Genomic DNA, 27,612 nt, shown 5'->3' with positions numbered 1-27,612 from the left:
CGAACACCCTAGAGTGCCCATGATGAGAGAACAATTGTGAAGGCATCAAACCAATATCGCGTTTCGCAAAGAGAATTTTAAACATTTGTTGAAGCACCCGGCTTATGAACGAATACTAAGACGTTATACATTTTTCCGGACTGGGCAAAGCAAAGTTCACTTTACGTATAAAGTAAATATTTAGCACTAATAGTACACTTCAGAGACAGTAGGCCATGCAAGTGAAACTCTATAGGTGTTCATACAAAAATACTATATAGTATTTCAAAAGCCAGGGGAGTTCAGCTCGAAATTTTTTTTTATCCCTCACATTGCAAACAAAAAAACAAAGACGTTTCACCACCCATGCGGGTGGCGTCGTCTGTGCACCAATGGCATCAGACGACGGAATACATCACACTTATACTATGCCGTTAACATCCGGTAGAGAGCCACAATTATTACTGTGTGAAGATTGATTACGATGAATTAACTGTGATTCCACAACCTCTCTTGGACCCCATCATCGTTTTCGCGCCAGCGTTGTTCCGTGATCGAGATAAGACACGTGTCCTTTCGTCAGACAGTAGTCAACTAATTCTGTCTTAGCTCGAGTTGCATGTAAGGCTTTTGTATCGTCTCTTGCGTGTTCCTAGAGACGGGTACGACGTCGTCGCCCCGTTTCGCCGATGTAGGTGCTTCACAATTCATACGATCGACCTTGTATATAGTCTAAGTAGTCGACCTTGTCGACCATGTAGTCGACCTTGTATGGTCCTTTGGTTTTAGTAACACATTCGCCCGAGTGCGTTTCGGCTTAAAAACAGTCCGAACACTCAAATGCCGCGGGGACCATATACTCACTGCGTCCGGCACACTGCGAACATACGAGATGTACACATGGTATGTTGCTTATTTTTCCTACTCAAGCGAGGTCTTTGCATGTGGCGTAACGTATTGTCAACAAAGAGCTGAGGGTAGCCCCGTTTATTCGAGATACTGGCAACATTTGTTTCTTCACGCTTCATCAGGGCGTTCGTCGACGATAGCGTGTCGCAGCTTCACAGTAGAGTACGAACAACCGCATACTTGTGTTCTGCAGGTTGCTGGAAGTAAGAACTGAGCACAGTGGAGCTATCACACTATTTCCTCTCGCAATTACCGCTATTTGCTAATTTCAAGTTGGTTTGGTCGAATCTCTCTTGAACGTGCTATGCTAAAAATGAACGTTCTATGCTAAAAGACCTTAGGTCTAATCCAACTGTCGCAGTCCTGGAAACCGACAGGGGTAAAGGCATCGTTGTTATGAATCGAAAAAACTATGAAAGAAAAATTCAGCTCATTTTGAATGATCATTTGTACTCTCAGAAGATTCAGCAGGTTCCCACTTTAAGCTGTGAAAGGCAGTCGTTTGAGTGTTTTCACAGCCAAAAAACGAAAATAATGACTGATCAGTCATTAAACATTCGTCTTTTCTCGTCTGAATGGGTGACGCCAACAGCATATGGACTGCCAAAAGCTCATGAAAACAGCTACCCCTGCGGCTTATTGTTTCTTTTGTTGGATCTGGCCCGCCATACAACTTGTCAAAGTGTTTAGTTGAACTTTTGAAGCACCATACAGAAGAAAACACACTCGCGGTTAAGAATTCCGAAGAATTTGTTACTGCGATACAGCAACAGCAGCTTGGTGATGAGGATGTTATGGTATCTATCGATGTCGTGCCTTTGTTCACAAATTTACCTATAAAATTGGCTACAGATATAATAAAGAAAACGTCTGCAGGATTATTTTATCTTGTCAAGGTACACTTCTATGACTGTAAATGACGTCGACATACTGTAGAGGTGCAGTGTGAAGCAAACTTTCACTTTTGCGCGAATTGTATATGACGAAATAGATAGATTGATTGATATGTGAGTTTAATGTCCCAAAACCACCATATGAATATGAGAGACGCCGTAGTGGAAGGCTTCGGAAATTTCGACCACCTGAAGCTCTTTAACGTGGACCCAAATCTGAGCACACGGACCAACAACCATTCCGCCTCCACGGGAAATGCAGCCGCCGCAGTGGGGATTCAAAACAGCGGCCTGCGGGTCAGCAGCTGAATACCTTAGCCAGCGTACCACCGTGGCTGGGCTACCACAAAATAGCAGGTGTCCCGCTTAGAAGTCCCGTGTCAGTAATCGTGGCACGTATGGTAATGCAACACGTGGACACTACATTTGCATGTGCCGTGAAATAGCGTTCAGCCAGGCATCCCATACACTGGTGAAACAGAGGATAATGGCATTTAAGCTTTTTCTAGATGTTCTCATACTTCCAAACGTGCGTGGTTCATTGGAGGGAGCCACATACAAAAATCTTGCAATAGCAGCACTGTGCTCCGTTCCCAGTCGCACCACCCTGCAGAACACAAGTATGTAATTGTTCGTACTCTTCAGTGAAGCTGTGACATGCTATCGTCGACGAAGCCCCTCGGGAAGCGTGAAGAAACAAATGTTTCCAGTATTCTAATGAATGGAGCTACACTCAGCGGTTTGTTGACGATACGCTGCACCGCATGCGAAGACATCGTGACAGTAAAAACAGTGAAACAACATCCTTTGTGTGCAACCCATATGTTCGCAGTGTGTCCGAAGCAGTGCATATTGTCTTGGGCTTTTTAGGTGGTCGGGCTGTTTAGAAGCTCATGCGCACCCTGGAAAGTGTGTTTCCATAACAAAGAACCGCACGCTTCTAGACCAACAAAGCGGAGTTATATGGAAGGTCGAGTACATGGACTATGTTGCCACATCGACGAGATGGGGCAACTACATTGCACCCGCTTCAAGGAAGACGCAAAAGATGTCACGAAAGCCACACATGCAACACAAGCTAAGCAATATTGAGTTGACCACTGCCTGTTAAAAAACACGTGTTTGACCTCGATAATGTAACGATGCCGGTGCCAGAACACTGATGGCGGCCCGAAAATCTGCGGAATCATGGTATTTTCATTGTCATCAGCCTACGTGCACTAGTAATCGCAGCCCTCTGACGGATATTCATGGCAAGGTGACATTCTCTTTCTTGATGCCGTTTGTGTTGACGATGCATAGGAGGCGAAACGTCTATGTTTTGTTCAGTGGCGAAGATGCTTGGGTGTTGGTTGTTCCCTCCTATGTATGTACGTATTCCACGTGTACGTAGTATGTATGCAGCCACTCGTATAGTTGATAATAAAGAGGATAGATGGCGCTAGTTTAATGAGAATTTGAGCGTACGTCCACTGAGTTAATGATGATGATTGGGACAAAACATCCGTCTGTCCACCAGTCCGTACTATGCTTCCTCTAGTGTGATAGGATTGGACTGGTGGACGGACGGACGAACAGACAGACGGATGGACGGACGTACAGATGGACATGCGGACGAACGACGCACGACCGTTTGTATGAATGGACAGACAGACAGTCAGGGACCAAAAGACAGAAAAGCGGATGGACCCGCAAAGAGACAAACAGACCGACGCTTCGCCGCACTGATCATTCACTCCATGGACATACTGTGAAATTTTTTTCTTGAGTAAAGCGAGTGATAAAAATGTTGAAGACAAAATACTAGTACATGTAATCTACCGTGGGCTGTCTTTCTCGTGGGGGAGCAACAATTTAGTTGAAATTTGTGTGAATCAATGTGCTATAGCACTTTCATCAGCAAATGATTTCAATTCACGCAAGTTTCATAAACAAGTCTAATGTTACAATGCTACGCGTATTCTCAAATGGCGTCGAAACATTTAAGGCTCCTCTTCTTCTACTTCTATGTTCATTCTTCGTTTAAGCAAAGAAGGAAAAACTTGCTTGCCTCCTTGACTTCGTTCTGTCACAAGCAGAACTTTTTACTTCTAATCCTTATACCACTGTCTCAAGCGCTCGTTCCACGCTTCGTGTCATATTCCGTAACCCTCGGCACTGGCTGAGCGCATTTAAGCGTGCAGTTTAAATTATAAAAAAACTGCTCGCGCTCCCATGTACACGACTCGCTCATGTAAGTAATACACGACTCGCTCATGTAACATCCTCTGATGCAATGCAACGTGCGCAGCCTGAACAGAAATATTGACGCACTATGCTCTTTTCTAGAGGTGAATTCTTTTCGATTCAATTTCATAGCTGTTTCGGAGACCTGGTGAAGTCCAGAATATCCCACGTTATTCATTCACTTCTATTTCTAGAAATTCTCGCGCACGAAGAGGAGGCGTTGGCCTATTTAAGAGAGCAAACATCAAATGCGAACTCGTCCCTCAGTTTTCTTACTCTCATCTCCAGGAATTTGACTTTCTTGTTGTGAATTCAACCTCCAATTTTATTGCTGTTATCTATCGTGCTCCGAACCAAAACATGCACACTTTCATGCAACATTTCGAGGCATTACTAGCATATTTTATCAGCATCAAATCAAAAATAATCATATGTGGTGACTTTAACATTGACTCCTTGAAAAATGAAAACAATGAATACTTCCATCTTGTAAACTCTTATGGTTTCCATAATGTAATTACAAGACCCACCAGGGCAACTCGTAATTCATCAACTTCAATTGACCATATACTCTGCAATTTCGACACTACAACCAGTCAGTGCAACATCTATCATACAGTCATCTCAGATCATTATCCAACCACCATTTTCTTTCCCTTATCTGAAAATATTAGGAACACACCCATGATGTACCGCAATAGGATTAATCTTTGCAGTTTAAAACAACGCTTATTAGAAATTGATTACAGTATACTAGACTCTGGTGGCTCTCACCAGCAATATGCCGCACTAAGTGATAAGATAAGGGAAGCGATTACACAATCCAAAATCCCGTACAAAAAAAGGTATCACCAAGAGCCAATTTGTCCTTGGATGACCAAGGATATTTTACAATTGGTAAAGAAAAAAGACTATTGGCGCACAAACTTAAACAAAATAAGGGCAACTTGTACTATGAAGAAATATTTCGGGTGGCCCGCAACATGGTAACGCAGCTTACCCGTAATCGTAAAAAACAATATTATTCCGAGCTAAATACAAAAAACTCTGAAAATTCAAAGATAACGTGGAAAATTATAAACTCTGTTATAAAACCTATTCCTAATCAATACGTTATGGCAGATACAGATATAATGGGAATATCAGCAGAAATTTCGGTATCGACTTTTAATCAGTTCTTTTGTAACATTGATAAAGAAATTGCGTATTCCTGCCGTGATGTGTTAGTCGATGCGGTTCCGGATGGAGTTGTCAATTCCTTTGGATACATCGACATAACTCCTGTGGAAATCGTAACTCTCGTTAAAGCTATGCCATGCAAATATAGTGCGGGGTGTGATGAGATATCACCATTCATAATTAAAAACTTCATAGACATTCTATGTACTCCTCTAGCAAAAATTTTTAATCACGCATTTCACACGTCGACTTACCCAGATTTGCTAAAAATCGCAAAGGTCGTTCCAATTCACAAAAATGCAGACCATAGCCTTCCCGAAAACTACCGCCCCATATCTGTATTAGGTTCCATAAATAATGTGTTCGGAAAACTTATCTCGAAACGACTTCTAAATTTTCTCGATCGAGAGTCTGTACTAACAAATAACCAACATGGCTTTCGGAGCAATCGATCCACTTCCACTGCAGTGCTATTTCTTTCAGATAGGGTCAATTCCTCTCTAAACAACAACATGATAGTGATTAGTGTCTTCATTGACGTTAGAAAAGCTTTCGACACCGTACATCATGATATACTACTCAACAAATTAGAACGGTATGGCATACAAGGGGGGAGTCTGGAATTTTTTAGAAGCTACCTTACGAACCGACAACAAACGGTTCATTTTTGTAACACTAATTCAGGATTTTTGCCCATTACATCGGGAGTACCGCAGGGATCGGTATTGGGACCTATTTTATTCTCTCTGTACATGAATGACTTCCCTTCAATATTACATAACTTCACCCCAGTCATGTACGCTGATGACACTGCTCTCATATGCGCACACGAGTCCATCGATGGAGCCTTAAGCATGGCAAACAAAGAATTGAAACAAATCTGTGATTAGTTTCAAGCCAATAAATTGGCTTTAAACGTTAGTAAAACAAAATATATGGCAATTCATTCCCCATACAAAGTTATTGCTCTGGATTCGTGTGTGCTTCAGGCTGAGAGCGAAACAATAGAAAGAGTAAGTAGCTTAACATACCTTGGAATTGTGTTGGATCATCATTTCAGCTGGAAAATGCATATAGACTCTCTCTGCAAAAAACTCGCGACAGTCTGCTATACTCTTTTCAAATGTCGCCAGTACTTCGATGCGGAAACTTTAAGAACAATATATTTTTCCCTATTTCACAGCCAACTCTCATACTGTATTGAGTCTTGGGGCCATACATACGATTCATACCTAAAGCCACTTATAGTCCTGCAAAAACGTGCTATCCGATTTATATCAAACGCAAACTATATGGCCTCATCTAAACCACTCTTTCGACAGTACCAGGTAATGCCTCTACAGCTAGTAATAAATTATAAAACAACAATAATGGTGTACAAGTCTCTAAAATGCAATATCCCTCTTCACCGCTCCCTTTTTATTCCCTCACAATTGCAAACAAGAGCCCGTCATTGTGGTAACTTCCTAAAACCACTGGTTAAAAATGTTTATGGCAAAAGACGACTTTATAGTGTTGGAACGTCATTGTGGAATAACCTACCAGTGGAAGTGAAACAACATAATGCTTTCACATTAATGCTCAAACGTCATTACAAAGAGCTCTATTAGACTACTGTTAAGTTTCGTGAAATGATGAAAAGTGACATAATTCTAAACTAATGTTTTGTATGCTGACCAGGAATGCTATTACCAGATGTACAAAAATATTAGATGTATTACGTTAAGTATGCAAACCAAAAACGTGTTCAAAAGTGTAGTGTATAAGTTGGACTTTTCCTCCTCAATGTTTTCGGTATCTGTGTATAAGTGATATGTTTATCAAAACAATCTGCATCTTAAACTAAAATGTCGTTCATAATACAACTCTTTCTCTTGCCTCTAATTAATGTATGTTATATCTGCATGGATCCATACTAGCATTCTGCTAAGGATCCAGATGTTGCTAACATGTTTTTCTTTAGTGTATGTTGTTTATTCATAATAAAGTTCAAAGTTCAAAAAAAGTTACCACAAAGATATGAAGCTTCATAAAGACACAGATTTTCTACGTGGTGATGAGTTTCAAAACCAGGCTTGTGTTCCGGGAAGTCAAGTTCCCTAGTTGCTTGGATACTCATCTTTTATTTTTTAATTGGAAAAGCCATCACGCGTCAACACACATTTAGCGAGAACGATTCCTGAAACAAAGTAAACTTTATTTACCATCCCCTTCGTACGCGAAACTCTCTTCTTGAAGTCCCATGAGTGTTGATAAGGTTGCAATTCTGGGCAGCCGCTCACGCACAAGGTGTTGCAAGTTCAGCTATAAATGAATTCACAAATATATGCGCGTGTCTATCTGTATTTCATGTCAGTATGGCAGCCAAGCATACTTTAGGAGAATATAGAGTTAATTACTTTGGGTATGCTCTGATAACACGGCAGTCCTTCATTGTCCTGTACCGCCAGAAACTGACGCACAGCAGTAATGCCTTGCACGTTCTAGAAATACACCACTTCCTAGCAGCGAATGACCACATGGTATCTATGACCTGTTTTCGCACAAGTTTGCTGAGAATTCCACATAGTATGTGGAAAACAGAACATTCAAGATTGTTATTACCAAGCAACGTTCTGCGGTGGTATGGTTTTAACCCGTTGCAAAACATGTAGACCGGAGCTTCGACTATGCATGTCTCTGTCTGCATGAAAAACTTTAAAATATTATCACCCTAATTCTTGTACAACTTTTACCCCTTCAACATTCGACAAAGTCAGATGCAAACATGCAGAAAGGCTTCACTACCGACCATTTCACGGAGGTGCCACTTGACCGATCCCATGGTGGTTTATTTACCAACCGCAAGCTGAGCGAGAGCTCAATGTAAGCCTTGTTCTGGTTAGTGTGTGCAAAGTAGTGTTGTTTGTATTGTTACACAAATTAAGGTAACTTAATGGGGGGTTTTAATGGGCCCTGAGTCCGCGATCACAGTATAATGATGATGATCACCGCCATGGCTCGTACCCACTCAGGGGGATCGCAGTGGAGGCAACGTCGTCTTCCTTCTCTGCCCACGCTTCCCTTGTTTTTCCTGGTAGTGATACTTTGTATCAGTATGTTAAAAAAAAAATCTACTACACAGTTCAGAGCAGGAGGGAGCACATTCTCCCATGGCTACCGTGGATCATCAAGCCGGAAAAAAAGATCACCTCGGCTGCATCTCTTTCAGACTAATACCGATGCAAGAATGGTAAACACATGATGCACTTTCTGCAAGTTAATCAGGTCTACTGAAGAATTAGATTTTATAATTCTGGATATGTTGCACACCGTCGCTCTCACGAATGAGAACATGGGTCTGCCATTTTATCTGCCTGATTTGTTTTCCCTCTTGCGTGTTCAATTCTTTCACAATTCACCCCTATCTTTGTAGCTAACAAAGCGTACCTCGAGCTATTTCACTGGCGTTCTCGCACCTCAGATATCAGGAACATGTTCTGGAATAGTCACCCAGCGGCCGTGCCAAAAGCCAGGCAATTTCTGCTAGCGCAGGAGCCATTCGTCAATTACAAATATGCTGACGACGCTACTTCATCCCACTACACTGTGAACGTCTTAACAGCTGAATGCCATATTGTCTGGATATCACGATAAGATCACCTCTGTTCGCAACCAAACACTTGCTTTCACAAAAAAGCAAAACAATGTCTCGAAGTATAAATAAAACGTGACGAGAGTAATAGGCCAGCGCTGCCGAATTGAGTGCTTTCAGTTAGTGAATGGTTGTTACGTCACATGCACGTCAACTGAAACGCATGATCTCTCTCGTTCTTTATAACATGGCCTCAACTCGAAAGTTCTAGTATAGTCAGCAAATCTCATATAAAACGCAAGATAATGTGTTTTTCAAGTCTACTTACAGGGCCGCTACTGCGTCGTTTATGACATTACAGCAATTATTCGAATGGTTCTTCATCTGGCTGTACTGGGCTATACAGCCAGACTTGCAGAATTTGAATATATCTCAGCCACAACATTGCGTGTGACGGACACTACACAAAAAAAGCGCAATTGTAGAGAAATTTGCAGAACTGTTCCTTTGGAACATTTGCTGCTCGAATAATAGAAAACGCAGCAAGAAAATTTCATCTGCGAATATTAAATTACAAACACTTGCCCCAGATGTGGTGGCGTACTATCACGAAAGTACTATTAGGAAGGCATCAGGCAGTAGAAGTATTGAAGGCAGCAAAGGTTTCACATCGGAGATATAAAAGGCGAACTCCAATAATAACAAAGTAGCTTACCTGTCTTGGACAAATATCTTTTTGTCGGCGCTATCTTGTGTATAATCGCTGCAGTAGCTCTGCGAAAGAATGTACATTTTGAACGTGACATTTGTGGAAGAGGCGTTTCAGGCTAACGAGGGCCAAAAATATAATACCATTTGTTATTGCAGAATATTGAGCATGAAAAAGAACTTCCAGATATATTCGGGTAAAACGGGTATGCCTGTGTGAATGCATTCCACGGAACCAAATTTACGCTACGAAAACAGCGGTAGCATCTTGAGCAAGATAAGTTCTTGGTCATTTTTTGCACCCAAGGCTTTTTTGTCTGGTGGAAATCACCAACCAGACCGTTTATCTAGCGGCATTACATTTTTAAACAAGGTTATCATTCCTGCATGGTCATTTCGCGAAAGCAAATAGGTTGCCGAAATAATGTATTAGTGGGAAACTCAGCATTATTTCGTGAACAGTGTTTGTTTAGTGGCGTTTGTTTGTTTAGTGGCGTGAAGTTTGTTTAGTGGCGTGTTAACATCCTATATTTTTTAGCTCGTTATAGAGGTGGAGCTACATCATGTTGCTTTAAATAGGTCCCTGTACGGCGTATTTTATCATACCACCAATTTTTTACAATTTTATTGATAAGCCTGCAGAGCTTTGGCTGACCGCGCCTTAGGTCTCCCAAAGACGTCGATGCTTTGCCTCAGCGCCGCCTCGTGGGCCTACTGAACGGCCCAAACTTGGTCGCCGAAGCCGAAGCTGCGCAAGGCAGCGAGCGGCCTATGGTGGAGAAAAGGTTCCGGCGTTAGCACCTGATGCAGTTCCAGAGAATGGTCCAGCTTGGGAGCATGTCAGTTAACGTGGAAGCAAGCACACGTAAATTTTATTGTGCACGTTCACACGCAGTTGACTGTACAATCTTTTGCCCTGGCATACATGCGGGTGTGAAGATAGTGGACATTTATATCAGGCTCTTTGTCTGATCAGGCATCGGCTTTCATAAACAGGTCGTCGTGCTATCATTCGCGTTTTTAAGAATATACTCTGATGCTCCCGTGCATCTTTCTATATGAAGAACAGGAGCTACCTACTCGTTCGTGATAGGAACAGCATATAGGCGTTTGCACATTGTGTATATTGCACCTTTGATTGTACATAGCGCTCTCATCAGATGGCCGGAACCGAGTGCGATAGAACAGGAGTGTGGTGCAGTATTATGGCTTCGCAAGTGTTTTTCGTGTAGTTCATGTAGAGCACTGGCATAAGACATTTCAGTTCTGATAGATATTTTTTTAAATAAATGAATAACAATTTCAGCAGAAACAAGAGGTTTCTCTTGACTATAGAAATAGAAATTCGTTCTTATCAAATAGGCGCCTCTTTGCACCAAAATGTCGAAAAAATGCTTATGTACACTGTGCACATATTTCCGGCCAAATGACACACGTATTACTGTGTAATAGTAACAAAACGAAAAGGAACACAACATTGGTACTCTTCTTCAATTCAAACTTGGTTTTGAAACATCCCATGCGTCCAGATTTTGCACACCGGCTGCATCCTTTTACCTAACTGAGAGATGCCCATCTATTCTCTACCATGGGCACTCGCTAAAATCCCTAGCTACCAAAATCACAGGGAACTATTGTACCAAAGGATATACACTACAGGTCTGCCGTGAGAAGACCTTCAACTTTGAGTAGTGGGCTGTTATTGACAATATTCTGAACTGTATGGGCGTACCAGTGTATAGTAGATGAAAAAAAGCTGGTCAGCCGTCATATTTAAATGATTAAGACGGTAGTCCTTGTTCAGGTAACGCTTCGTGTACAGCCTCTGCTGATAATTCTGAAATGACAAAATGATAGCATTATGAAGATGCCACTAAAATAAATATCAATTTCATGTATTGGCAACATTTGTCCCTTCTCAAGATTTACAGGCAGAAATGCGTGTTTTTGTATATGCGAGGATACCTCCTAGATTACCTCATTAGCACAAATTTGACTGTCATATTTATAGGTCGATCATAGTATGATACATAACTAACGCCCAAACAACTGAGCTGATACCCACGAAGAGAAAGCCCGTATTTCCTCCATACAGCGCAGCCCCGGATACAATGCGTACGAGTGCTCTAAGCTCTTACCTTTTCTCTCAAGCTCTTACAGACCGCTCCAATTTGCAAACTGCAGGTATAATATCATCAAGTCTTCCTTTTAGGGGCGAAGCTCCTTAGGGCGTGGGCTGTGCGTCCCCTGTAACCTGTATGTAGCCACCTCTAGTTTAGTTCTTGCAGTGTTCACTAGATGGCGGTACCGTCCCCTGTATGTAGCCACCTCAAGTTTAGTTCTTGCAGTGTTCACTAGATGGCGGTACCGTCTCCTGTATGTAGCCACCTCTCGTTTAGTTCTTGTAGTGTTTACTAGATGGTGGTACTTGTAGCTGATGATGAAAAGATGCAAGATGTTATAAACTAGAAAGCGGTACTTGTAGTTGATGAAAGACGCGAGATCTTATAAAATAGGAATGATGTCACATATGGCGCGTGTAATTGGTTGAAGGCTATCGTTCGATTTAGTGCGGCGACATACGCTAGGGGGAGCGATGTAATAAAATCGAGTGGGCAAAATGTACAGAGGATTCATGGTTTACCAGGTTTACCTCCGGAGCTTCGCCCACTCATCATCATTCACTTCGTGGATATGGCGGAATTTTTTAGATGGTCGCTTAAATGCTATCATGGCCAACGTTAAAGGTATAATTCCTACTATCTTCAATAATAATATCGCTTAAAACCAAGTGGGTGCTCATCCTAATTGCTGCTCTTAAGAGTAGAGATTATTACTATATTTATCATCATGATAAAGGAAATGCCAACCCCCCACCCCCTTCCGACGTCCAAAAGTCCGTCTGCATTCATGCACAAACACCATTTTCTAAAACGAAAAAAAATGGGATGTTTGTGAGCGCTACCTTGCATTGAGGCCGAACACCTTCAACGCCTAATTAAGTTAAGACTACGTGCTTAGCTTGTCTCTCGTTCACTTGTACTTTCAAGAGTGGAAGCTCAAGCCCGAGATAATACAGGAGGTATGGTCAGCGGAAATAGAAACGCCTATATCACAGGCCCCTAAGGAGCCTCTAAATTTACCAAAAGCCAGCGTGTTATTTTCTCTTGGCATTTCCCGTCTTCGCAGCACGATTCCTGACGTCGGCACATTGCTCTCGTGATTTCGTGATAACGTAAGCTCTTTATTCGTTGGTATACGAGTTATATCATTTGAGAAATGCCAAATACCCTCCTTTAATTGTTATGCAGCCTCTTACCTGCTCTTTGTCTCGCATGACATTGTGCGCGATATGCTGAGTTTCCTTCTTTTCTACATCAGCAACGGCTCAACCGGAGATAGAAGCGTGTAAAACGCAAAATCCTGACGGTTCAAGTGCTTATTGCTGCCATTTCACGTATTTTATGAATAAGTGGGGGAAGAAGATAGCGCTTGTACGAAGGGTAGGCAAGGCAACAAAGAAGCTACTGCATTGCCTTTTAACTTGGCACTGTTTAGGGTCCGTTTAAGCCCTTCGTATATACAAGAAGCGTAACCGGGAAATGTTTTCATGAGGGGGGCGAGGGGGAGTCAATCATACTTTATGTATGTTAGCGTGTGTGTCTTCGGGTCTGCATGTATGTACAGATGGGTCCACTGTTATTGGGAACAGCTGTGTGAGCAGCATATTTATATTTCGCTGCCTTACGGAATCATAGCGGCTTAGATATGCATGAGACTACTCGTGGGTGAATGTTCCGACTCGTCTCGACGTACTACTGACTTGAATGAAGGATGTTTCTTAATCCGTTTGCTCTTAGAGGGCCAGAAATATTGATGGTGTGCATTCGAGTGTTCCTTTTAACAGTGGACCATATTGTACATACAAGAAAAAATTGGGAGGTAGGGGGAGGGAGGCCGTACCTTCCTTGGTTATACGTCCACGTTTGCTGGCGAATGGTTCGTACAAGCCTGATTTGTGTTGCGTGAAGCCTTAAAAGCGGAAACAGGGAGATATAGAAAAAGAGCATACAGCACTACGATAGCAACAGCATGTCTGTTTTTGAACTCGGGCTCCTTTCAAGCCTGAAATTATGCTCAGAAAGTTTTACTCCCATTTCATTCATGTCATTTCAAACTAAGCAAGAAAGTCATCGTGACGACTTGTCTCAGGAACGCATTAAACCAATCATGTGTGCACCTAATGAAGCAGAGCTTCCATAATCAGATCTCACAAATGCATGAATCTGGCTATCCGGACCATGTTTTAGTTTCGGTAGCATAAAAGGACATGAAAATAAATAGGGGAAGTACAAACCAACCGAACGTTCACGACGATATATAAGTAGAACCAAGACGCATGGCCGTAATTCCGTATTTTCATCAGCTGTCACATAACGAAGAGAAGGTAGTGTTTTGTCACAATAATTGGGTGGTACGTTCAGTGCCGAATAAACTTAGGAAATTAGGTGTAATTACAAATCAATCTCGCGAAATAGGGTGGTGTGCACAAAAAGGCATATCATCAAGTTTTTCAGTGCAAGTAGTTTTTTCTTTACCTTATTTCTTTCTCAGGAGGGAAGCAATGTGCCGGCCAAGCCAATAGGTGTTTGAATGAGTGACTGAGAGAGCACAGTTATCAATCGAATAAACTGCCCCGGAAGATTTGCTCGTTCTTCAAGTTCATGCATGTTCTAGAATACAATCATTGCTGGTCGGCATAAATATGATTTGACTCGTTTCATCATGGAAGTCGAACTTATTGACGCTCTTGGCGATGTCGGTATCAGCAATCCTTCAATCGCTCTGTCAACCAATGAGCTTGATTTCCTGCGTACATGGTGATACATGGTTTGTCTGTTATATTTTATTCAGATAGATTACATTGTCACACAATTTTCTGATTGATCCCACGTGCTTCTCTGTCTGCCTGACGAATATGGCTTGAAAATTAACATGTGGTTGCTAGTAGCGCTTCATCCTCTTCGTCTATCCCTTCCTGTTTCCGTATTTCGCCTCGCGCTACAAAACATTGTTTCAAATGCATCACCAACGAGCCCACATTACAACTCTAGTCTCCGAAAAGCGTTTCTGAAATTCTGAATCATTGAACACCCGCTTCAGGATTGTTTAGTGGGCCGCCATAGCGAAAAATGAGTCATAATATTATGCGGCCTATGCATATATGCAAGGTACATGTTCAAAGCATGACTCTCTTCGAGTCTCCTCACTGCTTGGAGGAAGCATTGCGGTAATCTTTCGCATCACTTCACTGGTACTGCCAGGTGCTACTTCTGTATTTATGACGTTGGCCGAAAATTGGCATATATTAAGGACATGGCGCACTGTGCACTTACCTCATATGCGACGCGTAGCGCGGCGTTTTCAGCAATCCTCGTGAATGCATACGACGTACGCTTTAAGAGAAAATGACATACACGTTACGTAATATAAAAGTGGTGTTGATAGGGCTGAGTAAACTTCACGGTAACTGTACTTTTGTTATCGTTTTTTTCCGAGCAGCACTTCTCCTAAATAGTTTTCTGCTCGCTGCCTATTTCAAATTGTCAAGGGATACCTCATAGTTTGAAGTTTCAGTGGTAGTGAAGAACCTCAAAGGAATAGAAACTATCCAAAATAATGTCCTTTGTCTTTTAGAACTCAAACCAAGGAGCACACGCAACGTGAATGATAATTTTTACAGCGATCGAACAACCTTAGTCACCAGCTATTTTTACGTGCACACTAGTCAACTGCCAGAAATGAATTGTTTCTGCTCGTTGATATTGTAATATAACAAAACTTGGTTTTTCGGCAGGCATGCTTTGTCACTCAAGACATTATGTAAGCAATCGGCGACGGGGTTCAGAACGATAGGAAGTTGTGGTTGTTGGTAAGTCTTCATGACAAAGATGAGGAAAGATGTTCAAAAGCAGTCATGCGAGAAAGCAAGGTGGCACGGCGTTTATCATTTAAGATAACAATATTCAATGAATTTTACATACACTGGGCGAAGCTTGCACCACGCAACATTTTCAACGCAATGCCCTTTTACCTAAAGGTGCAAGGGGTTGTTGTTTTTTTCAACTTTTTCGTCGTATATTGGAAATCCTGAATTGCCACTAAGCAACACGATACTCTCAAGATCATCCAGCAGAATCTTCCAGTTCTGGCAAACTTCTCTATACCAGGAGACATGAATATCAAATACGTGATGCCTTCCAGCTCCTCTACGAAGGCTAATAGCGGTATAAACTGGTAATGGGTTAAAATATACTTACGTAGTCGTTGGCTCGATATTGTTTAGCGAAGCAGTCTTGCCTCGCCTTTAAAGCAGCTGTTGCTTCCCTCGTCCAGTAGATACTAAAGGGGTTATAAAAGTTTTCTGCAAAAACAGATAGCAGGAACAATAGTATCAAAGGTGTGAGATACGTGCCGCAGATATATACGGCAGATATAGATGATGATATCAAAGAGAATAAAGAGTCATTCGCTTGTCGCGCTCACACTAATTTCCCCGCGCGGTGAAAGCGGCCGCCTGGTCGCTTGACAGTATTATAAAATGCGTCGCGCATAAGGCTTTAAACGAGATACGTGCACTATCTCTGTTCCTCGGCAACGATGATCAGGACTAGCGCCAAGAGGAGAAACGCGGTAATTGACAGGAGATGTCTGTTCGACCACCGTGTACGGCCCAATGAAGCGACTGATGAATTTGTCGCATAGGCCAAGGACGCGTAGTGGAGTCCATAGAAGAACTTCGTCACCAGGGGAAAAACTCACAACACGGCGAGACGAGTCGTAGCGAGATTTTCGAGTGTCTTGACAGAGGCCGGTGTTAACACGGGCCTGGTGACGGCAGTGTGCGAGACGAGATAGGAATTCTTCAGAGAAAGGAGCCGTCGAGGGTGCAGGGGCCGAAAGGAAAGAGACATCCAGACCGAAACTAGGCGAGCGACCATGGACGAGAAAAAATGGAGAAAAGCCGGTAGTGCGTTGAGCAGCCGTATTATAGGCGAATGTCACAAAGGGTAGAACTGCATCCCAGTTAGTGTGGTTGGGGTGAATGTACATGGCCATGTCCGATAGAGTCCGATGAAACCGTTCAGTCAATCCGTTGGTGTGCGGGTGGTAGCTAGAAGTGGTCTTGTGAACAGTGTTCGAGGCACGCAAAACTTGCTCGACAATGGAAGATAGGAAGACTTTGCCATGATCACTGAGAAGTATGCGTGGAACTCCATGACGCAAAAAGACGGGGCGAAGAAAGAAATCGGCGATCTCAGTGGCAGTCCCAGCTGGTATAGAAGCTGTTTCTGCATAGCGGGTAAGGTGGTCGACGGCCATGACAATCCAGCTATTCCCATTAGATGATATAGGAAGAGGGCCATATAAATCGATTCCAACGACTTCAAAAGGCGAGGCGGGACAAGGAAGAGGTTACATTAAGTCAGCCGGAGCAGTTGTCGGTTGTTTTCGCCGTTAGAAATGGACACAGGAGGCGACCTACTTAGCTGCGGCTGAAGAGAGGCCAGGCCAAAAACAACGACTTCGTATTTTGTCGTAAGTCTTGTGATAGCCTAGATGAGCGGCGGTTGGAGCATCATGAAAGGCTTCCAGAACTTCACGTTGCAGAGAACGTGGGATGACGGGTACCCACTTGTTGCCATCGATGTGGTAAATGTAGCGACATAAAGTATTATCGACAAGCTTCAATTTTTTAAGTTGTCAACGGAGTCTGGCGTTTGGAGGAGTAGTAGAGCCGGTCAAGCGGTCAACAATGGTGCGGCAGTGTGTATGGGTCGACACGTTGTTGTGAAACAAGGACGGATAGGGTGGCAGGTGATGAACTTAGCGCTTCGATTGGAGAGGTGCTGTCGTTTTAGAGTATCGATGGTGAGTGGCTTCCGCTGGGCAAAGAACAGCGCGATAGAGCATCAGCATCTTGATGCTTCTTCCCAGATCTGTAGGCGACATCGAAATCATACTCCTGCAAGCGAAGCGCCCAGCGACCGAGGCGACCCGATAAGTTTTCGAGCGTTGAAAGCCAGCATAGAGTGTTATGGTCGGTCACGACGGCAAAATGACGGCCGTGAAGATATGGTCGGAATCTTTGCACTGCCGAAACAACAGCAAGGCACTCCTGCTCGGTGATAGTGTAATACTTTTCTGGAGCGGTAAGAGCACGACTTGCGTAAGCAACGACGCGTTCGCGTGAGTTTTTGTCACGCTGCAAGAGTACCGCACCAAGACCATGACTACTTGCGTCGGTGTGAAGGATGGTGGGTGCAGTGGAATCGAGATGGCACAGTACCGGATCCGACGTGAGGGCTTGCTTCAATGCCGTGAAAGCACTTTCGCAGTCTTCAGACCAAATGAAGGGGACATTCCTTGCGAGGAGTTGATGGAGCGGAAACGCAAGTTCCGCGAAACCACGTATGAAGCGCCGGAAGTAAGAAGATAACCCAAGAAAGCTGCGCAGGTCCTTTTGACGTAGTGGACGAGGAAAATCGAGGACAGCGGCAAGCTTCTAGGGGTCGGGCCGAATTCCTTCTTTGTTGACAAGGTGGCCGAGAACCTTGATTCTCTCGCTAGCAAAGGTTCATTACTTGGTGTTAAGCTGTAGACCGGCTTTTGCAAGGCATGTGAGGACTTCGCCAAGACGTTGTAGATACTGCGAGAACGTGGGTGAAAACACTACTATGTCATATAGATAGCACAGACATGTTTTTCATTTCAAACCACGCAATACGCCGTCTATCATGCGTTCGAAGGTGGCGGGCGCATTCAGAGTCCAAAAGGCATCACATTGAACTCGTACAACCCATCTGGCGTTGAAAAGGCAGTCTTCTCTTTATTAGACTCCGACATTGGTATCTGCCAGTAGCCTGACCTAAGGTCGAGGCTAGAAAAATACTCTGCGCCCTGTAATGAATCCAGTGCATCGTCGATCCGAGGGAGGGGATAAACATCCTTGCGCGTTATTTTGTTTAGCGCACAGTAATCGACGCAGAAACGCACTGTCCCATCTTTATTTTGAACGAGAACAACTGGGGATGACCAGGGACTCGAGGAAGGACGTATGATGTTGCGTCGTAGCATGTCTGAGATGTTTTCCTCGATCATCTTGCGTTCTGCCTGAGACATGCGATATGGACGCCGATGTACAATACGAGAGCCGTCAGTCTGGATGCTGTGAGTAGCGGTGGTAGTCATGCTGAGGGCGGGCGAGTTCACGTCAAATAGAGAACGGTGTCTATTTAACAGGGCGAGCAAATCTTCAGTTTGATCAGGTGTTAAGTCATTGCTTATTGTTGCCGACACAGGTGTGGCAGAGGCATTGAATGGCAGTGATTGTGACTTCGGAACATCGTTGTGGTTGTTGTTCGAAAGAGTAACAATCGCAACAGGCTCACTGTCGACCGTGCAAGATACTGTTGAGCCACAGGGGAGCAGTACACACTCGGGCGTTTGATTTATGGTGGTTAGGTACGTAGACCAATCAAAGAAGCGAATAAGCCCTGGTGTGATCACAATGCCCCTACGTAGGGTATGACCGTAAGGGAGAATTAGTACGTCACCATCCACATTGTTGGTGCAATTAACACTTGTAATTCCTTCGATGTATGGCTGAAGTACATAATCTGACTTGGTGACAAGGCGGATGCGTCCATCGTGTTCAAGCGGAGAACAGTCAGTGGCATTTAGATGCAGGAGGCGCTGATGACATGATATGAAAGCGGACGCAGAAGACAAGAAATCCCGCCCAAGAATGAGAGCGTGGGTGCACCCACGAAATACCGCGAAAACAATGTGATGACGAATGCCTTTTATGCAGACACGAACAGTACACTGTGCTAGTGGACGAATGAGAGTGTTGGTCGCCACACGTAGAGGTTGGCCGCCATAAGGTGTGGCGCCTTTTCGAAGGCGAGAACAAAAATCAGCACAAATAATCGAAACGGCAGAGCCAGTGTCTACAAGAGCCTCAACACGTACACCTTCTATAAACACTACTATAAAATTCGATGGCCGCTCTGGAGGAATTGTTAGCTGTCCAAGAGATGCAGTTTCCTCTCCTAAAACTGCATTGGGGAGTTTTCCGCGTGGGTGTTCGTGGAATGGGAGGTGGGACGTAGAGGCGACACTGAACGGTGACCTGGCGAAGGCGACCTGCGGCGAGACCTACGGGAATTCCCAGGCATATCAGTATGGTAGGTAGGAGACGGTGAACGGTAATAGGACGATCGGGAGGGTGGTCGTAGGTAGTTCATGGTCGGATGGAAGCTTCGATGTTCTTCGGGAGCGTAGCCACGTTGCTCGTCTTGTTGGCGCCTTCGACAAAACCGAGCGATTAGTCCTCGATAGCAGCAGTAGTAACAGATTGGTCGAGGTGGGCGCTGAGGTGCGTAGTAAGGTGGTGCACGCACTGGTGGTGATAACGAAGCCACAGGCGTATGATCTGCTGTTGTAGGCACAGAAACGGTGCGGTGCGGCAGAGAGCACTGGAACTTCGGCGTACGTGCACGTCTGGCACACGCAGGAACTGTTTGAACACGTCGCACGCGATGCGGAGGCGCTCTCTTGTTTAATCAGGTCTCGCAAGCTATCTTTTTCAGAAGGGAAAGTAACTTCCGCAGCACAGGAAGAGCAGCACCCGTGCAGCTCTTCACAAACGATGTCGCGAATAAGCGCACACAAGTCGAGGGGTGCAGGCAAACGAACGTCGATGGCATCGTAGCAAAGGCGAAGAGACTGAAGCTCGTCAAGTCGCTGACAGATGGTTATAACGTCCTGGGTGGTGGCAGGATTTTGCGTGGCGAGGGCGTTAAAGGCGACGGTGTTAATGCCTTTAATAATGTGGCGTATTTGGTCGTTCTGAGACATGCCGGTGTTAACGCGCTTGCACAGTGCAAGCACATCTTCAATATAAGAGGTGTAAGATTCACCCGGCAGCTGCGTGCGTTCAGCGAGTTTCTTCTTTGCTGCCTCAGTGCGAACCGCTGGGACACCAAATATCTGACGAATTTGCTGCTCGAAAGTGTCCCAGTCGGGAAGATCCAGGTGGTGGTTCCAGAACCAAGTTTTCGCAACATCGGACAAGTAAAATGGAACGCTGCGCAACTTCTGTGGATTGTCGCACCTGTTCAAATCGCTGACGAGGTCATAGTTCTTGATCCAGTCTTTGACATCATCGCCTCGGAGACCGGAAAACACAGGTGGATCACGCAGGCGAATGTTGTTGGGCGGAGCGGGTGACGGTGGCTGCAATAGGACGACGACGTTGGATGGGCCAGGGTTTTCTTGGGCCGCCATGGCAAACGGTTGTATGCGGCGACCCAAGCGGAGCTCCAGCGAGAACGGGCGAGTGGACTTGAGGGAACGAATAGCACCGTCCACCACTTGTGAGGAACCGGTTTATTCAGCCAGGCTCGAGCTAAATCACGCTGGTGATGATATTTGCAGAGGAAGAAGATGTACAGGTGATGATGATATCAAAGAGAATAAAGAGTCATTCGCTTGTCGCGCCAATATATATATATATATATATATATATATATATATATATTTATATATATATATATATATATATATATATATATATATATATATATATATATATATATATATATATATATATATATATATATATATATATGAGATGTAACAGACAGTAATGCCAAGGAATGCACAGGGGAAGTTATTAGAACCAATGGAATGTAAAAAAGAAGAAAGGAGAAAGAAAAGTGGAAAAAACTTCCGCCATATCCACGAAGTGAAAGATGATGAGTGGGCGAAGCTCCGGAGGTAAACCTGGTAAACCATGAATCCTCTGTACATTTTGCCCACTCGATTTTATTACATCGCTCTCCCTAGCGTACGTTGCCGCACTAAATCGAACGATTGCCTTCAACCAATGACACGCGCCATATGTGACATCATTCCTATTTTATAGGATCTCGCGTCTTTCATCAACTACAAGTACCGCTTTCTAGTTTATAACATCTTGCATCTTTTCATCATCAGCTACAAGTACCACCATCTAGTAAACACTACAAGAACTAAACGAGAGGTGGCTACATACAGGAGACGGTACCGTCATCTAGTGAACACTGCAAGAACTAAACTAGAGGTGGCTACATACAGGGGACGGTACCGCCATCTAGTGAACACTGCAAGAACTAAACTAGAGGTGGCTACATACAGGCTACAGGGGACGCACAGCCCACGCCCTAAGGAGCTTCGCCCCTAAAAATTACCAGCTGTGAGCCCAGCTCACAGCTGATAATTTTTTCATCCACTTTGCTTTCTTCTTTGTTCTTATTTACATTCCATTGGTTCTAATAACTTCCCCTGTACATTCCTTGGCATTACTATCTGTTACATCTCATTAGTATTGTGTTAAAACACGGAAATACGAGCCCTTAGGTATACACTTCTCTCCATATATATATATATATATATATATATATATATATATATATATATATATATATATATATATATATGGCGAAACAGTCCACCATACCGGTGCGCCGTGCCCCGAGGGGCCATTTGCGCCCACTTGAGTTTCCATTAGAGTGCTACGAACTGTCTGTCTACCTGCTATGTCACAGTTGCATCCATGTCATGTTTATAAGAGCCATGTATATACAAGCCTCAAAGCCATGTTTTATGAAACATGGCGCCTCAGAGCCATGTTTGATAAAAGAAGTAGTCTCTAATGAAGTTAGTAGGACAGGAATATTAGAGGGCCTCAAAAGAAGAAACAAGACATGAATTACGCGGCCTCGATTACGCTTCCGATGTCACAGAAAGCATGGAAGTGCGACAGACGTGTTTCGAAAGGAGGGTTTATGCAGCAAGTCACCGTAAATCTGGAAGCAGGAGCCATCACTATCGAGGTTTATACGTATTCTTTGCCATTTTATAACTTTATCGTTGAGAAACGACAACATTTCTGTTAGACACCTGTAGTATACCCAGTTGCGATGGGCGCAAGTAAATTGTACGCAAGTAAAGCGTATTTTGAAGTTCAGAAGCTGAATTGGCGCAATAATTCCTAGCAATCTTGTAACGTGTTCTCCGCCTTTGTTCAGCCACTCTTGTTGACATAGCATGTCTACAAGAGAGTTTGAGTAACTTCGTCACTTGCAAACAACCCACGCGATATTTTAGCCGTCAAATAGCGCAATGGAACGCCACGGCGCAGCTTCCCTTGCATGCGCAGTGCTGTTAAGCAGCCAATCGTTTCGTTCTGATCGCCTCAATTAGCAACTCACCCGGGGCTTCCTCCATACTGGTCTCGTTTATAAACGGCATAATATGCGAACTGCCAACCTCGATGAATAGCCCAACGCCAGGGTAACAGTGGCTTACGAATGCTAATTGCTGAATCTGTCAACGACGTTCTCCCAAAGACACGTACATTTCCGAGTAGAGATAATCTTGTCAGCTGTCAATTGGTTCCATCAGCACTGCCAGATATCAGCGAACCTGCTGGAAACCTAAACTTTCAGTTCTTATTTAAATCATGTACGTCATAAATATGCCTAGGATCATTTGCCAAGCGTGTCGTAAATTGCATCACAAACTTTCAAGAACTGCCACATAGAACAGTGTTTTCGAATTTCCAGCTATGACCATGCTTCAAAAATTAGGGGCTCTCCTTGGTTTTTGAAGCATCCATGGTCATAGCTGCAAACTGAAAAATTACCCCCCCCCCCCCCACCTGCGAAAGGAAACCATGTCTAGAAGCGAACCAGCGGGCGTTAACGCTTACACGTGCGGTGGCGTTGACGAAGGTGCTAATCGTGGCTTCACCCAAAGACAAACCTGGAGAGCCGCAAAGAACGCAGGGATGAACCACTGAAACATGCCAATTGCTAATGGACAATGAGACACAATAGACTCCGATTTTACACAGAGACCCATAGTAAGCTTTAGTTAAGGAGTACGCTACGAAGCTTCATTGTTCAACCGCGAACAGGAGAAAACTCAAACGGGCACTACCTGCGCAATTAACCAATATAACCTGAAATAACCTCAAAAACTGGCTAAACCGCTGGTCCTCTAGCACACTACCTTTTCTGTGGTTTTTTTTACCACCTACCAGCCGAAGTAAAAATTTACTTTTGTGCTAGCTTACTTTTGGAACGCAAGAAGGGTAGTAATGCCTCACGCGACTAAGGTTTTGAGCGAGTATAGAAGGAGTAATTTTTTACTGCCTTCACGAGATTTTTGAGGTGATTTCTGGGAGTTATTTCAGGTGGCAAGTAAAATAAAAGTTGGCGGGCGCATTCGCTGAAAGTGTCGACAGATTTATTAAATATCATATGACGACGAAATTGATGACACATAAAGTAACGTACATACAAACACGCACACTCAACAAGTGCAGAGTAAACAACCACTTTAACGGGCTACGCACATCACTCGACTCTGCCTCGACAATCCGGTATGTATAGGCACGACGTTTTGATCTGCCGTGTAGTGGAAGTAGAAGTGCTGTTTTTTGCATCGATTAACAATAGCGGTTAAAAGTGCAAGCGCAAACTTAAGGTGGGCTGCAGTTCGCTAAGAGTCACACCAACTTTCTATTATAAACTCACCTGATCTCACCTTTTTGATTAGCGTATAATCAGCTGCCACACTATTGTGTTGGGCCCACCCGTATTAGCACTGCTGATGCACAAGTTCATGAAATATACTTATGTACACACAAACCACGGCCGTGAAATTATTCTCATTGGGCGGCGGTGCACAAGCACCGCCGCCCAAGCAGCATGTATTCATGATAACGGGCGTAAAAGAGCGCAGCACGCCTGTATTCAAGCTTCATACCGACGACGTACTAGGCCTTTTTGAGGAGCACGGCTGTGCGATGAAAGAGAGCTGGCGATCACATAATACAGATCCTGTGCGAATTTCATTGCCATTTGAGACACAAATGAATACGAGTTCGCTATCAGCAAAGTCTTACGGGGAGGGGGTGATGTATGTACTTCCAACAAAAGAGATGGACTACTGTCCGGGTTTTCTTCGCGCTCACCTGCTGCCGCTTGTTGGTTCCGTCTGCCTCTTATCGGCTCTCGTCTATACATGTTTGACAACAGTTGGCGCATGGGGCGGACAATTCAGGCTGCACTTTACTGCAGCAGACATCGTTTTCTGTGGAACAAAATATATGCGATGCTATGTGCGCCTGCCTCGTCGAAGCACTCACGCTGGCCACCGGCCGGCTCCTTGCCGGTGACATAGTGAAGCGCATTGCTTATCGCTTCTCCAGAAAGCAACGACGGACGATGACACCAGCTTGAATTTGTTACGGCTAGCTGCTCTTCGCGATTCGATACGGAAGCGAGGTATCCGTGACGTACAGGTTCGGAGGCTCGCTCTCGGAAGCGCATGGTCGCTAAATGATGTGGGAAACACGTGAGATCCATCAGCCCAACCAGACAAATGTATTCTGAGCTTCTTACACCATCTGTCTCCAGGGCCCCCACACAGCAAAAGCTTACGACTTGCGAAAATATGCAGGACAACTTTCTAGCACGGTTTTTTTTTTTCTTGGAGCGTGCCCCCCCCCCCCTTTTTTTTTGTTCACAAAATGTTTTCCTCGCTCATTGTGCTTATGCCACTCCCAGTTCCAGTGAAAGTGCGTTGAACCGAGTTCATTCATGAGGCTCCACAATGCCATACCAAACTTTGGGAAAACAATAATAACATTAGTAGTCTTCGTGTACCTTCAGAATTCACTGATAGCGTCACTAGGGGGGTGTGGGGAAAAAGCCACAGAAACAGCTGCAGCTTGCAGTCACGTGATAATTATCTCCGATGGGCAGGTTATAAAGTCACGTTATAAAAAAATATCCGCGAGGTATAACTGGATTTTGACATCCTTTTAATACGTGCCTCAGAGGTGGCGGTAAAACGACCTTTTACTTCAACACGGGAAAGTAATTTTAAACGCGAGAGAGTTTTCAGAGGTCATGAGCCGCAAAAACGCCTAACTCGCATGGTTCTTGCTTAGAGTGTGGGAGGTCAAGCTGCAGTGCCTATATATACGGCGTGGCCAGTGAACAGATATGCCGTGTGCGGAGTGGGTTTTAGCACAAAATTTTTCATGCCGGGGTCCACAATGACTTCAGTGACATATTTCCGCCACGTAAATGACGACGAAAAATACGTACGATAAAGAGGCAAGGAAAAAGTTCCGTCAACTGGATTTGAGCCTAGAACCCGTGAGTCCGGGACAATGGATGCCGGGTGCTCTATGCAGTGTGGCACGGTAGCATACTTTACCTGCTTTTAATCAATACGCCTTTTATACCAACCTCTTTCCAGTGCCTATATATAAGGGTGACCAGTGAACGGCTGCAACGCGAGCACTCGGTTTTTAAATTCGAATGCATTTCTTATTCGGGGCATGTCAGGTGTCTGTCGGTGTCCCTGCGCAGCAGATGTTATGTCTGAGCTTCCTTTCTTTTTCGGATAGCAACAGCTGGGGGAGCGCGCGCTTATCCATCCTGTCAACTAGAGCAGGTGGTATGGTCGAAGTAGCGGTGAGAGAGCGGACAGAACAAGCGCGCTGTGGCGTGTGCCCGTGCTGGCATCGCGGGAGTTCGTCGGAGCTACCGCGTGTGTGGAAAGAGTGTAGGATAGGGTAGGTTTAGTGCTTCGCCACTCTTTTTCTCGCCGTTCACTCTATCTCCTCCCCACTTTCCCGTCCGCTCGCTCGTAGGTATTTATGGCGTAAATTGAGTGAAGCGCTCTCCTTGCTCCAGACCATTCACTGGCTGATGAGTGTGTAAATGAATCATCATCATCATCATCAGTCTGACTACGTCCACTGCAGGACAAAGGCCTCTCCCATGTTCCGCCTGTTAACCCGGTCCTGTGCTTGCTGCTGCCAATTTATACCCGCAAATGTCTTGATCTCATCTGCCCACCTAACCCTCTGTCTCCTCTAACCCTTCTCTGGAAATCCAGTTAGTTACCCTTAACGACCAGCGGTTATCCTGTCTACGCCCTACATGCCCGGCCCATGTCCATTTCTTCTTCTTGATTTTAGCTATGATATCCTTAACCCCCGTTTGTTCCCTAATCCACTCTGCTCTCTTCTTGTCTTTTAAGGTTACACCTACCATTTTTCTTTCCATTGCTCACTGCGTCGTCCTCAATTTAAGCTGAACCCTCTTTGTAAGTCTCCAGGTTTCTACTCCGTAGCTAAGTGCCGGCAAGAAAAACTAGCCACCCTGTTTACGAGGCGTCTCCTGATGGGAAGAGTACCAGAGTCTTGGAAGAACGCTAACATCATCCTAATACATAAAAAAGGAGATGACAAAGACTTGAAGAAGTACAGGCCGATTAGCTTGCTCTCTATAGTATACAAGCTATTTACAAAGGTAATTGCTAACGGAGTAAAGAAAACATTAGAATTCAATCAACCAGAGGAACAAGCAGGATTTCGAACACGCTACTCAACAATCGACCACATTCATACTATCAATCAGGTAATAGAGAAATGCTCAGAATATAACGAACCACAATACATAGCCTTCATAGATTGCGAGAAGGCGTTTCATTCAGTAGAAATATCAGCCGTCATGCAGACACTGCGGAATCAGGGCGTCGATGAAGTACATATAAACATCCTGGAAGAAATCTACAGGGGATCAACTGCTACCATAGTGATTCATAAAGAAAGCAACAGAATACCAATCAAGAAGGGTGTAAAGCAGGGGGACACAATCTCTCCAATGCGATTTACCGCGTGCTTACAGGAGGTTTTCAGATGCCTAGAATAGGAGCAGTTAGGGATAAGAGTAAATGGAGAGTACCTTAGTAACCTGCGCTTCGCCGATGACAGTGCATTGCTGAGTAACTCAGGGGACGAATCGCAACTTTCTATTACGGAGTTAGACAAGGAGGGCAGAAAGGTGGGTCTTAAAATGAATTCGCAGAAAACGAAAGTAATGTACAACAACCTCAGAAAAGAGCAGCGCTTCGAGATAGGTAATAGTGCACTTCAAGTTGTAAAACACTATGTCTACTTAGGGCAGGTAATAACCGCGGAGCCGAACCACGAGATTGAAGTAACTAGAA

The 27,612-nt window shown here is 44.2% G+C and overlaps 1 protein-coding gene across 2 annotated transcripts in view; it reads right to left on the bottom strand.

The window, feature by feature from the left end:
- The window catches only part of LOC119177770 (neprilysin-1-like), a 54,498-nt gene that overhangs the window by 5,716 nt on the left and 21,170 nt on the right, over window positions 1–27,612 (bottom strand). Inside the window, exons 13-16 of one of the 2 annotated variants that reach the window (XM_075887435.1) lie at window positions 15,789–15,892; window positions 14,865–14,924; window positions 11,201–11,305; window positions 9,476–9,534 (exon numbers count right to left, since the gene is read on the bottom strand). In XM_075887435.1, the coding sequence (XP_075743550.1) occupies window positions 9,476–9,534; window positions 11,201–11,305; window positions 14,865–14,924; window positions 15,789–15,892 (328 nt within the window). The remainder of the gene's footprint in view (window positions 1–9,475; window positions 9,535–11,200; window positions 11,306–14,864; window positions 14,925–15,788; window positions 15,893–27,612) is intronic. The other variant, XM_075887436.1, reaches the window with a different exon arrangement.

Source organism: Rhipicephalus microplus, chromosome 1 (genome assembly GCF_043290135.1).
Source record: "Rhipicephalus microplus isolate Deutch F79 chromosome 1, USDA_Rmic, whole genome shotgun sequence".
NCBI lineage: Eukaryota > Metazoa > Arthropoda > Arachnida > Ixodida > Ixodidae > Rhipicephalus > Rhipicephalus microplus.
The sequence above is the reverse complement of the archived record's forward strand: the minus strand, read 5'-3'. Positions and strand labels throughout refer to the sequence as shown.